This window comes from Sturnira hondurensis, unplaced genomic scaffold (genome assembly GCF_014824575.4).
Source record: "Sturnira hondurensis isolate 20B ecotype Veracruz unplaced genomic scaffold, ASM1482457v3 Scaffold0009560, whole genome shotgun sequence".
In the NCBI taxonomy this organism is placed as follows: Eukaryota; Metazoa; Chordata; class Mammalia; order Chiroptera; family Phyllostomidae; genus Sturnira; species Sturnira hondurensis.
Window position 1 is genome coordinate 260,507 of NW_028082191.1, and position 16,349 is coordinate 276,855.

The following is a 16,349-nucleotide window of genomic DNA, read 5'->3' on the forward strand; positions in this document are numbered from 1 at the left end:
CACTCGTCCTTAGCCATGGGAGGTAGTTACAACTCCTGAAACCAGGCAGGGCAGTTCCCAACACCCAAAGACTGGGGTTTCCACTAAGGAGCTTTGCAATACACAGTCATGTAACGAGGTAATGGTCATGAAGCCAGCCATGCACCATGCTTTAATTATTATGCTATAATTCTCTGTTTCTGTGGAGCTACCTCTTCAGCTGGACTTTAAAAGTCCTTGACCCTGGGACTATGTCTTATTTTATTTTTATATCTTCAGAGCATTACATGGTGCCTGTTTCATACCTTGTGGTTAATATGTTTTTACTGAGTGAAAGAAGAAATTGCCCAAATGTTAGTAACACTTAGAAGTATGATGCCCAGTGATATTTTCCTGGGTCTGTCTAAGCCAATCTGTAAGATAATTTTGATTTTCTGCATTGTTTAGCTAAATACAGTGTTAGCTCTCACTTGATAGTTATCTTTTCATTTGTCTCTCTGCCTAGGGCTTTAACAGTCACAATTACATTTAGGCAGACAGAGTTGCATGACCATGAGGCATATTTGTGCCTGTTTTTGTCTATGCACCAGTGACCGTTCAGATCTGGGATCTCCTGATGCATGAGATGTGACATGAGCTGAGAAACTAGCTTGAATTTAAGTACAGCTGAATTTGAAAACCTCTCATTAGCTGTGTGATTCAGGGAAGGTTGTCCACCAACAGATGGATAGATAAATAAAAGGTGGTATATTCATACAATGAAATATCATTCAGCCTTAAAAATTGAATGTTGATACATGCTACAAAATAGGTGAACATGCAAAACATTATGTTAAGTGTAATAAATAGGACACAAAATCCACTTATATGAGATACCAGAATAGGCAAATTCAGAAAACCAGAAAATAAAATAGAGGTTTCCAGGAGTTAATGGGAAGGGAAAATGAATTAGTTTTTAATGGATATAAAATTTCAATTTAGAATGATGAAAAGTTCTGAAAAAATAGTAGTGATGGTTGCATGACATTGTGAATATATTTAATGGTACTGGATTGTACACAGAAAAATTGTTAAAATGGTAATTTAATGTTATGCATATGTATTTTGCTGCAATAAAAATGGATTGGTTTTATGGTATGTGAATTATATCTAAATAAAGTTGTCATTAAAAGATAGGATCTACTAACAGTACCTATTCTTTAAAAGATTTGTGAGAGTTAAGAATGGCAGGACAACTGTAACTGAACAACAATAAAATAAAATTAAAAAAGAATGATATATGAGTACTACCATGTATATGGTAAATGCTTACTAAAAGGTAGTCGTTACTAAGCATGGCATACAAATTAAGTAGTTATTTTATGCAAAGGAACCCATAAGTCTAAAAGTCACTGATGCTTAATGACTGGGATGTGTAGCCCATTCTCTGGCCTCTAGATGGATGTAAGAGTCTTCTCTAATGATAATCCATGCACACACTTGGGTGAGAGCTGTCCTTTCTCAGAGTAGTTATGCTTCCCCACTGCATCTCACCTCACAGCAATAGAAGAACAACTGTTTTACCCAGGTGCCTACCTTCTCACTAGCCTGAACCCCTCTGTAGTGAGTCATAAATATTGTTAAGACAGACACAGTAGTGTTTCAGTTAATCACCATGGGACAGTGATCTGACTTCATAAATAAAGAACTCATAAAGAACAGCTTCCAGGTATATGATTAAAGCATAGCTACCTTCTTGGCCTCATTGCTCTCTGCTATGAATCTCCTTTGTCCTCTAAATGTGATTTCAGATGAACATAGTATCAAATTTTTCTTTATGGGTGGTTGTAGATCATTCTTATTGCTGTAATATATTTCACTGTAGGAATGTAACTCAATTTATTTATTCATAGTAATGTTAATGGACATTTAACATTTCCATGTATATGTTTTGGGAACACTTCCTTGGGCATTTGTCTAGAAGTAGGTCAGAAATTATGTGCATATGGAACTTCAGGAGATACTAACAGAGTTTTCAATTAGTAGGGGATGAAATTTCTGGTTACTCCTTAATTTTGCCAACACTTGGTATTTACTACATTCTCCCAACCTCAAATCCCTAAACTAGGAAAGGGCTCAAGATAAGCTTCAGGTACACTTTCCAGTTCTATGTACAGAACAGTTTGTATGTGTGCACTTTACTAGAGAGATCCCATGGTTTTCAATGCATTTTCAGAGGGGCACTTGTCCTAAAGAAGAACAAGAACCACTTTTTCAAGTTTCAAGCTTTCTTACAATCCCTAGCATTTTTATAGCACAGGCTTTTGTTTGAATCAAGATTTCTGGAAAAGCTAAAGCATCATTCAAGGCTGGAGCAGTCTGGAATTTTGCTAGTCCTGGTGCGTGCTGAATGATATGTTGGGGATGTTCAAAATTACTTTCCTTCGATTCCCAGTCAGGGCACATGCCTGGGTTGCAGGCCAGTTCTCAGCAAGGGACACACGAGAGGCAACCATACATTGATCTTTCTCTACCTCTCTCCTTCCCTTCTCCTCTAAAGATAAATAAATAAAATTTATACCAAATTACTTTCCTTAAGTAAAATGATATTTTAAATGCCTGTGCTATTTGGCCAAATAAGCACTAACATGCCTACAAATTGAAAGAGCGAAAAAAATTGGAACAGGAAAATGGGTTTTAACTGTGGGCATAGTGCTTTGAAAACAACCTCTTGGCATCAGTGATGTGTTCTGATGGCTTGCAATGTGATATGGCTGGAAATGGCTGATATAAGCAGCAGAAGATTAAGGGCACAAAATTCTGCGTCTTTCTCAACAGATTCTTATCCTTTGAGGGATCTGTATCAGCCAATTTTCAAGACTCTCCCCTGTGAAACTCAGGCCTGTCTTCTTTGACAGGTGTATTTACAAGATATTATGAGGATAAAGATGATAAAGACATTGATTGGGTCCTTGGGGAGAAGAGGTACAATTTTCAGCTTCCTAGTTTAAATACTTGTTTTGATTTTTCAGAAGAAATTAATTTTGATTGTTTAGAAAGCATTAAGTCAGATTCTGTCTTAGGCCCCGAAGAATCCCTCTTCTAATGTTAATTCTACTTTCCTTAATCAGCTCAGGCTACTATAACAGAATACCATAGACTGGGTCATTTATAAACAACAGACATTTGTTATGCACAGTTCTGAAGGCTGGGAACTCCAAGATAAAGGTGCCAGTAGATTTGATGTTGCTGTGTCCTCACATGGCAAAGTCTTTAGTCTCTTTTTGAAGCATTTATTTGTTTACTTAGAAAGGGGGGGAGGAGAAAGAGAGGGAGAGAAACATCTATGTGTGGTTCCCTCTCACATGTCCCTAACTGGGAACCTGACCTGCGACCCAGGCATGTGCCCTGACTGGGAATCGAACCAGCAACCCTTTGGTTCACAGTCCCATGCTCAATTCACTGAGCTACACCAGCCAGGGCTAGAGTCTCTTTTATAAGGGAAATGATCTCAGCCATGAGGATGCCCTCATGACTTAATCACCTTCCAAAGAACCCACCTTCAAATACCATCACACTAGGGGTTAGGTTTCAACTTATGAATTGTGGGGAACACAAACATTTAGTCTATAGCACCATTCACCCAATCACCTGATGTTTGTCAAAGACCAATTGAACAATAACACTTTTAAACATTATGGGAGTATGCAAATGATTGATTTCTTTCCTGAACTAGCTGGAGAGAGGAGATACCCATGTAGAACATCTAGAGAATAGTATCAAGATAACTTGGGCAAATGTGAGCTAATACGGTAGGGACTTCAAATGGGGTGAACTTGATCTTTAGAGCACTGATCAAATGTGAGGAGAATTTCAGAAGCCTTGAAGAAGGTGAGTCTTGAGTTGGGCATAGAAAGTGGTTTAAGCTTTGTACTGATGAATATTAGAAGGCAAAGAGCCTTTGAGAAAAGATGTAGCTATAATACAGTGATGAGGGTGGCCTGCTGAGTGAGATGAAGGAAACTGCTTGACCAGAGCACAAAGGCCATCTTCTTAGTAGCCAACTTCTTCTCTGGCAACCTTGAGAACCAGGGCCAAGATCTTGGATGTATTCCAGTGGGCAAGGAGATATTATTATAGAAGAGATAGGATAAAGCTGCCTCCTCCCCATACCTTTTGAAGACTATTCCTAATCCCATCTCAGGGGATCTGCTGAGGCCTCTGCCTAAAGGCTCTCCACCCCCCCGCCCCGCCACCTTCGAACAGTTGCATGGTTTTCTCCCTATTCTCTTTCATCTCCTCACTCAAATATCATCTTGTAAGTGAGATCTTCTCTGACCACTTTGTTAAAAATTGCAATCAACCCCAAAGCACCAACACTTCTTTGCCTCCCCTAGTCTCTTTTTCTTCATAGCACTTATCATCCTCTTTTCTTATTTATTGTGTTTAGTGTCTGTTTTGTTAGTGTATTTTGTTTACACATATTAGAATGTAAGCTCTCAAAAGAGCAGAGATTTTTTGCTGTTTTCACTCACTACTGTGTTTCCGGAACTAGGAATAGTGGCAGGTACATAGGAAATGCTCAAGAAATATTTGTTGAATGAACGAGTGGATGAACTGATGTAGCAGCCATTTGGGGATGGACTGGATTTCTCCTTGCCTGAGAATATGAAGGATAGACATAAGAAAGATCTGGCTGGTCACTGAACCCATTATTAGATTCTACCTAGTTTGTAAGAATCTCAAGTAGTTACTGGCCCTAAATGCCTTCCAGAGAGAGACCTTTAAACCAACATAGCAGTGGGTCATAAGAGAAGATATCTAAGAGCTTAAACTCTGAAAAAGCAAAAGTGAGGTTAAGTTTTGTTTCCACTGCATGCAAGCTGATGTACTTAAACAAGTTTATTAATCTCTCTGTGCATCAAAACTCATTTGTAAAATGAAGCATACAATTAGCAGTTTACTGACTGAATTGTTGTGAGAATTGAATTACAGTCATACTTCAGTACTTGTTGGTTTCAGAAGTCATCAAACCCTGTACTCATTGCATTTTGACAAGAAACAACTGTTTCAGCATTTAGTACTTGCTTAGGACTCATCACACTTGCTAGAACTTGTATGAGTCATAATACCCCACAAGAGAAAATACTTCTTTGTTCAGTACTTCTCAGTTTCAGCACCTGTTACAAGTTCCAGAATGAGTTAATGATGAGTACCAAGGTACCACTACATATAATTTAATTAAAAATTTTAGCTCAGTGGCTGACAAGTGGTGTTTGTTTAATAAATATAATCATAATTAAGAGGCTGGGAAGCTTCATGATCAAAAGCATCAGCCTTTGTCTGAATTTAAATCCTGCTGCTATTTAGTAGTTTTGATACATTGGGCAAATAATTATCTCATTTCTCTGTGCTTCAGTTCCTTTATCTGAAAAGACTATGGTGAAAACTAACAAATCAATATATGTAGAGCGCACAGAACAAGGCCTGAACAGACTAAATGCTCAGTGTTAGCTATTGTTATTTGTTGTTATTATTACTCCTGTAGGGCTTTGTCTAGTTCCTCAGCTACTACCACCCCCATATTTCCCATTTCTTCCTACATAGACAATTTCAGGTCTTTAATGTGCTTCAGTGCTGCTGGCAGTTTTCAAAAATATTGGCATTGTTGTCTACCCCTCCCTCAAGCTTTGGACATGTGATGATACAATTATAAGACAGTGTCAGTGCCAGCTCCAGGTGCTTAGGAATGTGAACACATGAACATAAAAAGAAAGCTATTTGCCTAAGTAGAGCTTTCAACACTTCCTTTCCTCCTCCTCCATAAAGAAGATTAAATTTCCTTTATTCCAAACTAGAGCCCAATCAGTTTTGTTGGCCTCTTGAAAGACATCCTGCATTTCCAATGCTTTGAGAAACATCAATGGGTTGCCTTTGACATGTCCTCAATCAGGGATCTCTCACACACCTCCAACCAGAAACTTTGCCTGCAACCAAGGCATGTGCCCTAACCAGGAATCAAACCAATAACCCTTTGGTTTATAAGATAATGCCTAAACCACTGAGCCACACTTCTACATTTCGTAAAAATTATTGAGAACTTCAAGTAAGCTTTTTATCACATGAATCTATATTTCCCATGTTAGGAATTGAAACTGAGAATTTTTAAGATTATCTATTAATTCTACTAAAATAATACTAACCCTATTACAAGTTAAATATTTTATGAATAAAATAGTTTTTAAAACAAAAAGTCAAGTTGAATGACACTGATTTACATTTTTACTTATCTCATTCACATCTGGCTCAATAAGAGACAGTTGGAATCTCCTTTATGCATTAGCATTCGAGGTGTTGCCATATGTTATTTTGGTTGAAGTATATGAAGGAAACTTTCCTTCATGTGTGGTTAGAAAGACTCCATGAGTGTGTTTTGGGGACTGTAAAGGGGTCCTTGGACCACAGTTTGAGAACGGCTGTTTTATGCATATTATGAAGTATTATGTAATAATAAGAAGAATATGCCGAGTGAGTAAATGAACAACATTGGAAATATTTAGAATACAACATTGACTGAAAACAACAGGACAATAATAACATGTATAAAAGACCTCAATTGTACAATGTATAAAATATATAAAAAGACGAAAGAAACATGCTGAAATGTTAATAGCCATGATATAGTTCTACTTAGTGGAATTATAAATACTTACTGTTTCTCTTATAGTTTTCTAAAATTTTCTATAAGGATAAAATATATATGTACACATGTGTGATATGATGTATAACAGTCACATCAAATGTAACGTCTGGGCTTTGCCTTCTCCCTACCAGCAGAGAGGTCTGCCTTTAAGCTGGGATAATGTTAAACATTTATTGTGAACTTACTGTGTGCCAACAATCTATGCCAACAGGTCCTAGGCATGCAAAGATTATAATTACAACTGTAGCAGCTACAGTAATTACAACATTTATTGACAACTTACAACATGCCAATCACTCCTGAAAGTAACTTACATGGATCAAGTCACTTCATCTTTCCAGTATATCTATGAGTGAGTTACTGTCATCCCATTTGACACATGAGTAATCTGAGGTACAGAGACCTTAAGCAACTTAACACAGCTACTGATTGTGGCAGAACCATAACTTGACCCGGGTAAGCTGGCTTCATGAAGCTGATGCAGTTAAATCAGTGGCATGTGAAAGGTAAATGAAGAATTTGGGACACTGAGAAAATCACTTACCCAGCTGTTCATAGTAATCTGGGCATTCTTTCTGGAGGAAGGTGGTAAGGCTAAGAAACATTGAATTGGGAAGATTGATATCTAGGGCCCAACAAAATCATGCAACTAACTTGTTCTGTGACCATCAGCTTAGGAGAGGCAGAGCTGGGCTGGGATCCATATGTCCTTTGTGGAGAGTGATCCCATGGATCAATCCACATGTTTCTCCTGAGTAAGTCTATGTGCTGAGCTCTCATGGAGGCATATGTAGAGGTTTTTAAGAATTAGCATGCCACCCTGGCTGGTGTAGCTCAGTGGATTGAGCGTGGGCCTGCAAACCAAAGGATCAGGGTTCAATTCCCAGTCAGGGCACATGCCTGGGTTTCAGGCCAGTTCCCAGCAGGGGATGAAGGAGAGGCAACCACCTGTTGATATTTCTCTCCCTCTCTCCTTACCTTCCCCTCTAAAGATAAATGAATAAAATATTTTAAAAAAAGAATCAGCATGTAAATTTTATGGGATGGTATGTAAATTATATCTCAATAAAGTGGTTTATTTTTTTAAAGCCAGCATACACCTAGCAGTCAGAAGTTGCTTCTAAATACCAGTCTTTTGATAAAAGGAACAAAGGTTTCTTGAAGTAATGGCAGAACCTAGGGCTGGAACAGAGACAGTACAAGATGCCTCGGGAATCTTTTAGTGCCAGAAATGAAGGAAGTGCTCAAGAAATGAAAGGATGGAGGAATGTCAAAAAGATACAAGAGTTCCCAGTAACCACAATTAGAACAATTTAAACAAAATAACAACAACAACAATAATAATATAATAATAATGATAATGTGGTATTGGATTACAATCAAAGTATAAAGTAAATAAATGTAAGTCTGTACTGACATAACTAAAAGATTGAATAAATAAATAACAGGGGGAAATAGGCAAATCCTCTTTTGAGAAGAGTTTTTAAAATTTATGTGGATACTCTCCCTCTGGAAAGTAGAACTTACTTCCCACTGTCTCCTTTTGAAGATGGACTCGACTTCAGAGACTCTCTTCCAAAGAACCATACAAGGAAAGGGGAAAAATGTAAAGTTTTCATTTTTTCCACTGACTTTACAGTGGAAAAACATGGCAGGTACCATCTTAACCAAGGAATCAAGTTTACATTACCAGTGATAAGTCAGGAATATATCCTGATGTGATGAGAATGCCTGTTGTGTTCTTTCCCCAAGCCCCCAAATCCTGTCTAAAAATAAACAAAAAAAAACCCCTTCAGCTCTAGCTGGTGTAGCTCAGTGGATTGAGTGCGGGCCTGAGAACCAGAGGATCACGGTTCGATTCCCGGTCAGGGCACATGCCTGGGTTGCAGGCCAGTTCCCAGCAGGGGATGCATGAGAGGCAACTATACATTGGTATTTCTCTCCCTCTCTTCTTACCTTCCTCTCTAAAGATAAATAAATCAAATCTTAAAAAAAGACAAACCTTCACACAAATACAAATTGCGGGACATTCTACAAAATACCTGAGACATATTCTTCAAAACTGTCAAGGTCATGAAAAATAAGGGAAGACTGAGAAACTGTCACAGACCTGAGGAGAACAAGGAAACTTGATGACTAAATGCAGTGTGATATCATGCATGGGATTATGAAACAGAAAATTAAATTAGTCAACCAACTTGTACAGTCTAAATAAAATTAGAAATTTCATAAGTAGTGTCAGTCTCCTAGTTTTGATAAATGTATGATGCTAAAATTATGGAACACTACTTGACAGGTATATGGATACTTTTTGTACTATCTCTGCAACTTCTCTCTAAATCTAATATTCTAAAGTAAAAAGTGTATTTAAAGCATAAAGCATGATAAAAGAAAAGTCTATGGTACTGGGCAGGATGTGGAGCAGGTAGAACGCTCTGAAATTTCTGGTGAAATGTGAAGTGGCAAAACCACGTTGGAAAATTTAAAACTTCAAGGTTTAAAGCTTAAAACATTAAACATGTACCCACCATACTGGTCAGACACAAAAAGACCTGTACAAGAATGTTCATAGCACCTTATTTATAGTAGATCAAAACAGAAACTAGTGATCAACAGGGGAACGGATAAATCCATAAATTTGTATGGATGTACAAATCATAGTACATCCATACAATGGAGTACTACTCAGCAATAAAAGGAAACAAAATGCAACATGGACAAAACTCAAGAACATTATGCCTAGCAAAAGAAGCCAGGTAAATATGGAATCATACATACTGCAATATTGTATTTATTTATTTATTTATTTATTTATTTATTTGAGAGGGGAAGTGATGGAGTAATGGAGATAAATGTCAATGTGTGATTGTCTCTCACATGCCCCCTGCTGGGGACCTGGCCCACAACCCAGGCATGTGCCCTGGCTGGGAATTGAACTGGCGACCCTTAGATTCACAGAATGGCACTCAATTCACTGAGCCACACCAGTCAGGGCAAGTTTATGTGTTTTTTTTTTTAATATAGGACAGGTAAAACCAATATATAGTGACAGAAAACTGTTCAGTGGTTGTCTGTAGCAAGAAACGAGGCAGGAATTTACTGGGAAAGAACAATAGAGAATTTCCCAGGATGATGGGAACATTTTATGTTTTTTTAAATCATTTATTGTTATTCTATTAGTTGTTTCAATTTTCCCCCCTTTTCCTTTCTTCACCTATCCCAACCCCCCACTCCCACAGTCAATCCCCACAGTGTTGTCCATGTGTGTGGGTCATTCATACATATTCTTTGTCTAGTCCCTTCAAAGAATATTTTATGTCTTATTTATTTTTATTTATTTTTTTTTATTTTATGTCTTGATTGTGCATATTACAAAGGTGCACACATGAGCAAAAACTTCCCAAATCATGCATTTAAAATGGTTTCATTTTATGTAAATTATACCTCAGTAAAGTTGATTAAGAGTGTAATGGTTAATTTTATGTGTCAACTTGCCTGGTCCACTATTTCTAGATATTTCCTCAAACACTATTCTAGATATTTCTGTGAAACTTTTCTTTAATTTATTTTATTTTTTCATTTAATCAAAATATTATTACATTCAGTATTATTTTATATTAGTTTCAGATGTACAACATAGTGATTAGACAATCATATAGTTTACAAAGTGTTACCCTGATACTTCCAGTGCCCACCTGGCACCATGAATAGTTATTACAATATTATTGACTACATTACCTAATGCTGTACTTTACATCCCTATGACTATTTTCTAACTACCACTTTGTAGTTCTCAATCATTTCACCTTTTTCACCCAGTCCCCCAACCCACTGGCAACCCTCAGACTATTCTTTGAATTTGACTGGTTTGTTTGTTCATTTATACTGTTCTCTAGATTCCATGTGAAAGTAAAATCACATGGTACTTGTTTTTCTCTGACTAACTTATTTCACTGAGCATAATACCCTCTTGGTCCATCTATGCTGTCACAAATGTAAAGATTATACATATATACCACTGATTTCTTATCCACTCATCTATCAATGGACACTTGGGTAGTGTGAAGGCATTTTTTAAAATGAGATTAACATTTAAATCAGTAGACTCTGAATAAAGCATATTACCTTCCATAATGTGAGTGAGTCTCACTTAAGGGAATGCTGGGAGCAAACTGCATTGGGACTTAAATGGCAACTCTTCCCTACAGCCTGCTAGCCTACCCTACAGATTTTGGACTTGCCAAGTCTCCACAATTTCCTGAAACAATTTCTTAAAATTAATCTCTCTTTTCCTGCCCCCACATACAAACAAATTTTATTGCTTCTGTTTCTCAGAAGAATGCTAATATAAGAAAAAAATGAAAGCCTGTATGATAACTCTTGACTGAGAACCTTGTTGGAGAGACAAGACAACCATGACCACAGAATTAATATAAGAATGAACGTAGATTAAGAAGTAAAATTTTCCCACTATAAAAATAGTCATGGGACTTCCAGCCAAGATGGAGGTGTATGTAGATACACTTTGCTTCCTTGTACAACCAAAAGAAGGATGACAACAAATATAAAAACAAAAAACAATCAGAACTGCCAGAAAATCTAACTGTATGGAAGTCCAACAACCAAGGAGTTGAAGAAGAAAAATTCATCCAGACTAATAGGAGGGGTGGAGATGGGCAGCCAGAGTAGAGAGGACATGAGGTAAGGCAACAGCTGGAGGACTGGGTGAGGTGGTGGCTGGCAAAGCAGGTGGTCCCACATTCATGTGCAGATAAACTGGGAGGAACAACTGGGGAGAGAGCCAGACTGCACAACCCAGGGTTCCAGTTCAGGGAAATAAAGCCTCAAAACTTCTGACTGAAAAAACCTGTGGGGGTTGCAGCCACAGAAAAAACTTTCAGCCTCACAGGAGAGCTCGTTGGAGAGACCAAGGTCCTACAATGTACACAAACTCACCCACCCTGGAATCAGCACTACAAGGGCTCAATTTGCTTGTGGGTAGTGCAGGAAGTGACTGAAAGCCGGCTGAGAGCTGAGCAAGCAGCATTGCTCCCTCTTGGACCCCTCCCCCATATATAGAACCACAACACAGTGAAGTGGTTTGCCCTACCCTGGTGAATACTTAAGGCTTCACCCCTTGCTATGTAACAGGCCTGCTGAGAGAAAAAAAAATATGGCCCAAATGATAAAAAGTATCAAGGCTCCAGAAAAAATACAACTGTGTGATGAAGAGATACCCAACCTATCAGATGAAGAGTTCAAAACACTGGTAATCAGGATGAAGTATGTGATTCAGTATGTGATCATATTCAATCACAGAAATGATTGAGTATGGTCACAAAATATAGGAAAAAGTGAAATACAAGGCTATGAAAAGTGAAATACAAAGAAATGTACAGGGAACCAACAGTGAGGGAAAGGAAACCAGGATTCAAATGAATGATTTGGAGCAGCAGGAAGAAATAAACATTTGACCAGAACACAATGAAGAAACAAGAATTTTTAAAAATGAGGAGAGGCTTAGATACCTCCAGGACAACTTTAAACATTCCAACATCTGAATCATGGGGTGCCAGAAGGACAAGAAGAGCAAGAAATTAAAAACTTATTTGAACAAATAATGAGGGAGAACTTCCCCAATCTGGCAAAGAAAATAGACTTCCAGGAAGTCCAGGAAGCCCAGAGTCCCAAAGAAGCTGGACCCAAACAGGAACACAACAAAGCACATCATAATTACATTACCCAAGATTACAGATAAGGAAAGACTCTTAAAAGCAGCAAGAGAAAAGGATCCAGTTACCTATAAAGGAGTGCCCATAATTCTTTTAGCTGATGTCTCAAAAGAAACCTTGATAGGCAAGAAGGGGCTGGAAAGAAATATTTGAAGTCATGAAAGGCAAGGACCTCCATCCAAGATGACTCTATCCAGCAAAGCTATCATTTAGAATGGAAGGGCAGATAAAGTGCTTCCCAAATAAGGTCAAGTTAAAGGAATTCATCATCACCAAGCCCTTATTATATGAAATGTTAAAGGGACTTATCTAAGGAGAAGAAGATAAAAAATACAAACAGTTGCCTTGACTGGTATAGCTCAGTGGATTGAGCATGGGACTGCAAATTGAAAGGTTGTCAGTTCGATTCCCAGTTAGGGCTCATGCCTGGGTTGTGGGCCAGTTCACCAATAGGGGGCACTGAATAGGCAACCACACATTGATATTTCTCTCCCTTAAGGAGAGAAAGACAAAGGAAAGCACTCTTTCTTCCTTCCTCTCTCTCTAAAAAAAAAGTAAATAAGATCTTTAAAAAATATGAAGAGTAAAATGACAACAAACTCACAACTCTCAATAACCAAACCTAAAAAGCAAACAATGAAGTAAGTAAACAACTAGAACAGGAACAGATTCACAGAAATAGAGATTACATGAAGGGTTATCAGGGGAAGAAGGAGGGGCAGGATGGAGGAAAAGGTACAGGGAATAAGAAGCATGAATGGTAGGTACAAAGTAGACAGGCGGAGGTTAAGAATAATATAAGAAATGGAGAAGCCAAAGAACTTCTATGTATGACCCACGGACATGAACTAAGGGGGATAATGTGGGTTGGGAGGTACACCGAGGGGAATAAAGGGCAGAAAAAAATGGGACAACTGTTTTAGCACAATCAATAAAATATATTTAAAAAATAAAAATAGTCACGGTGAAGTAAGGTACAGCATAGGGATTATAGTCAATAATATTGTAATAATTATGTATGGTGTTAGATAGATACCTGACTTAACCAAGTGATCACTTTGGAAGGTATATAAATGTTTAATTACTATGCTTGTACACCTGAAACTAATATAACTGAACACCAACTGTAACTAAAAATAAATTTTTAAAATAAATAAAGAAATAAATCCTCAAAAAACCTAAACAAATATGAAATTTCTTTTCATTTTATGACTCAAGATTTCTGCCTACAAAACTCAATTTTAGATAAACCTTTAGTGGATGATTGCGTTGTGGGATTTCACTTAACTGTGGACCTTGAATTACTTTCAGTAATTGAGGACCTTGAATTATCTTTCATTCAGTTGAAAGATAACTTCTCACTCAGGTTTCAAATAAACCCAAAGTGGTTTTGGTTCATGTTCCTATATTTCATGCATGGAGTTAAGACTCCCAGAGATTATTCATAGCCTGTATTATTATTTGTCCTTGGAAAATGTGTTTTCTTTATCTCTGCATTGAGGTATTCCTACCCTGTTGGGGGAACTAGGTAGTGTATATGTCCCAAGGAATGATGTGAAATTGTCTCTTTCTGCTTTGAACTTGCTGATTTGTGGGAACTTCCGAGTTGAGCAAGCACATCTGATTTTTTTGGGAAAGCTTTCTGGGCCCTGTTTTGTGACTCTTCCTGCAGATGGTTGCACCTCTGTGACTGGTTTTTCATCCCCTTCTGCCTCATGTAATGTTTATAGTTGTAACTGCTGACCCTCTAAGAACACAAATATCTTACCTTAGATATTTTCAGGTGTCATTGTCAAATTAAATTAATTTAGGTAACCCTACTTCTGTACTGACATTTAAATTTTGCATGGTGAGGGTTCCAATTTCAGAGGAAAATGTTTTTATTGTGTCTATTGTGGCACTACATTTATTTAGGTAACATAGTTTCATTTGAAATCTCTCTGCTAAACAGTTAAGTAGGGGTCTAATGCCATGAGGAACTAAAACACTTGAATGTGTATCACATATTAATAACTAACATGATACTGATTGCAGACATTTACCTACTTAGCAGATTTAACTGTTTTATGTTGTAGTAAATGTTTCCTTTAAAAATATCTTGTATCTCACAGGGCAAATCATACAAATTCAGGGGCCCATTCCCACCTGTGTGGAATCCAATTAACTACCTAGATCATAACAACCTTTGGAGGACATTGGATATAATGGGACAAGAGGTAAAACTTTCCAAAGCTTCTGTGACTACATTTGTATGTTTTATAATAACTTTAGTCCTTAAAAGAAAGAAGATGCAACATATCACAAATGCCTAGCACATTTTGTGCACACTAACTTTCAGTAAACATTTGTGACAAGAACAGTGAACTTGTTTCTAACCTTTAAAAGGATGAGATTCCTAACAGACTGCTATTTGTATACCACTTGTGAGGGGAGAGAAGATCACATATCACTCACCCTCCCTGGGATGATGTTTCTAATCTAGAAAATCCTCAGGACATAGCAAAATAGGATCTCTGGGTCTTTCAGTCACCACTCTGCCCAAACCAGCAATCTATGAGAAAATACACACAAAGCTTGACCTGAAACTCCGGTTTAAACATGATTTGTTATAGCTGTTTAATCCTTATTAAGGAGCTGAATTTATGAATGTTCTCTCTAAATAAGGAAATTAGTAACTGATATTTGGAAATGGATTAATTACAACATAGTTTCTATTTACTGTACAGAAAGTATTATCATAAATTAGATATGGATTATTCGGTATATAGATCTATAATTGAAAAGCTACACAGACGGCATTGACTTTCCAGTAAAAGACACTATTGGGAGATTTTGTGAACTTACATTTTCATTCTTTAAGTTAGAGTTTTTAATAATATTAAAATAGTTATTTAAAGTACAACATTACATTTTCCCTCTCTGAATCCTCATCTGAATGTAGATTCCCAGTGATGCCCCATGGAAGGCTCCCCTTGCAGAGGAGTGGGACCACATGACAATGAAGGAGCTGCTAGACAAGATCTGCTGGACTGAGTAAGACTCTCTATTAGCCACAGGAATTTATTGTGACAGTCTTTTGGGTTTATTTAGCATACTATTCAATGGGAATGGAACAAGTAGCTAATATGTGTCTAAAACCATGCCATTTGGCCAGGTGGCATACTGAAAACTATTGGAAATGTGTCCTGCCTTAAAGTACCTATACATCAAGCTAATTTCTTTGGCAGAATTTTGCAATACAAAGTGAATATTATCCTATAAATTCCTCAGAATAGACCAGAACGAGCCACTTCCTTTAATTATAACAGCTTCAAGATCATTAGCTTAAAGATGTAACTTATCAAGTTGTTGATGAGGAATGCTTTTGTGCTTCTCACTGGTGGTCAAGTGTAGGTGCTTTAAAATATGTATTTGAAACACCTTATGGGTATAACTCTTCAAGGATTTGAAAAGGAACTTCTAGAGAAGTTCTCTGGATAATTTACAACTATAGAGGAAACGTGGATGACTGGATAGACTGCTTTCATTTTAAATGAAAAGCATGTAGTTTGAAAGCACGTATTAATGACCCCAAAGATTAAATTCTGGTTGGCAAAGCTGGGAACTATATATAAATTGTGGAGTCTATATAGAGAAACAACATAAAGGGGACTTACCCTTCATGCTTGCTTGAAGAGCAAAGAAAATGGAAAGGATTATAAGTCCATGGATATGGTGGATTTGTGATAATCAAAGAGAAATGGAAGCTAAGTTCAAGGAGATTATGCTCCCATGCTAAACAGCATGAGCAGGGAATTTGTTTGGCTCTGGGGTTGATGTCTTCATTCTCTAGTCATTGGGGAGGGAAGCTGACACCTAGAAATAAAAACAAATTTTTAGAAATAGATGAATCTAAGATATGGAAATAATCAAAAGGCATAAAATTTACATAATACTTGATATATAAATTCAGTTTT

At 37.3% G+C, this 16,349-nt stretch overlaps 1 protein-coding gene across 3 annotated transcripts in view; it reads left to right on the forward strand.

The window, feature by feature from the left end:
- Positions 1 to 16,349, forward strand: part of MAOB (monoamine oxidase B) — a 150,673-nt gene that overhangs the window by 110,497 nt on the left and 23,827 nt on the right. For 2 of the 3 annotated variants that reach the window (XM_037057247.1, XM_037057248.1), the window contains exons 4-5: positions 14,505 to 14,609; positions 15,335 to 15,426. In XM_037057247.1, coding sequence (XP_036913142.1) covers positions 14,505 to 14,609; positions 15,335 to 15,426 — 197 coding nt within the window. The remainder of the gene's footprint in view (positions 1 to 14,504; positions 14,610 to 15,334; positions 15,427 to 16,349) is intronic. The other variant, XM_037057249.1, reaches the window with a different exon arrangement.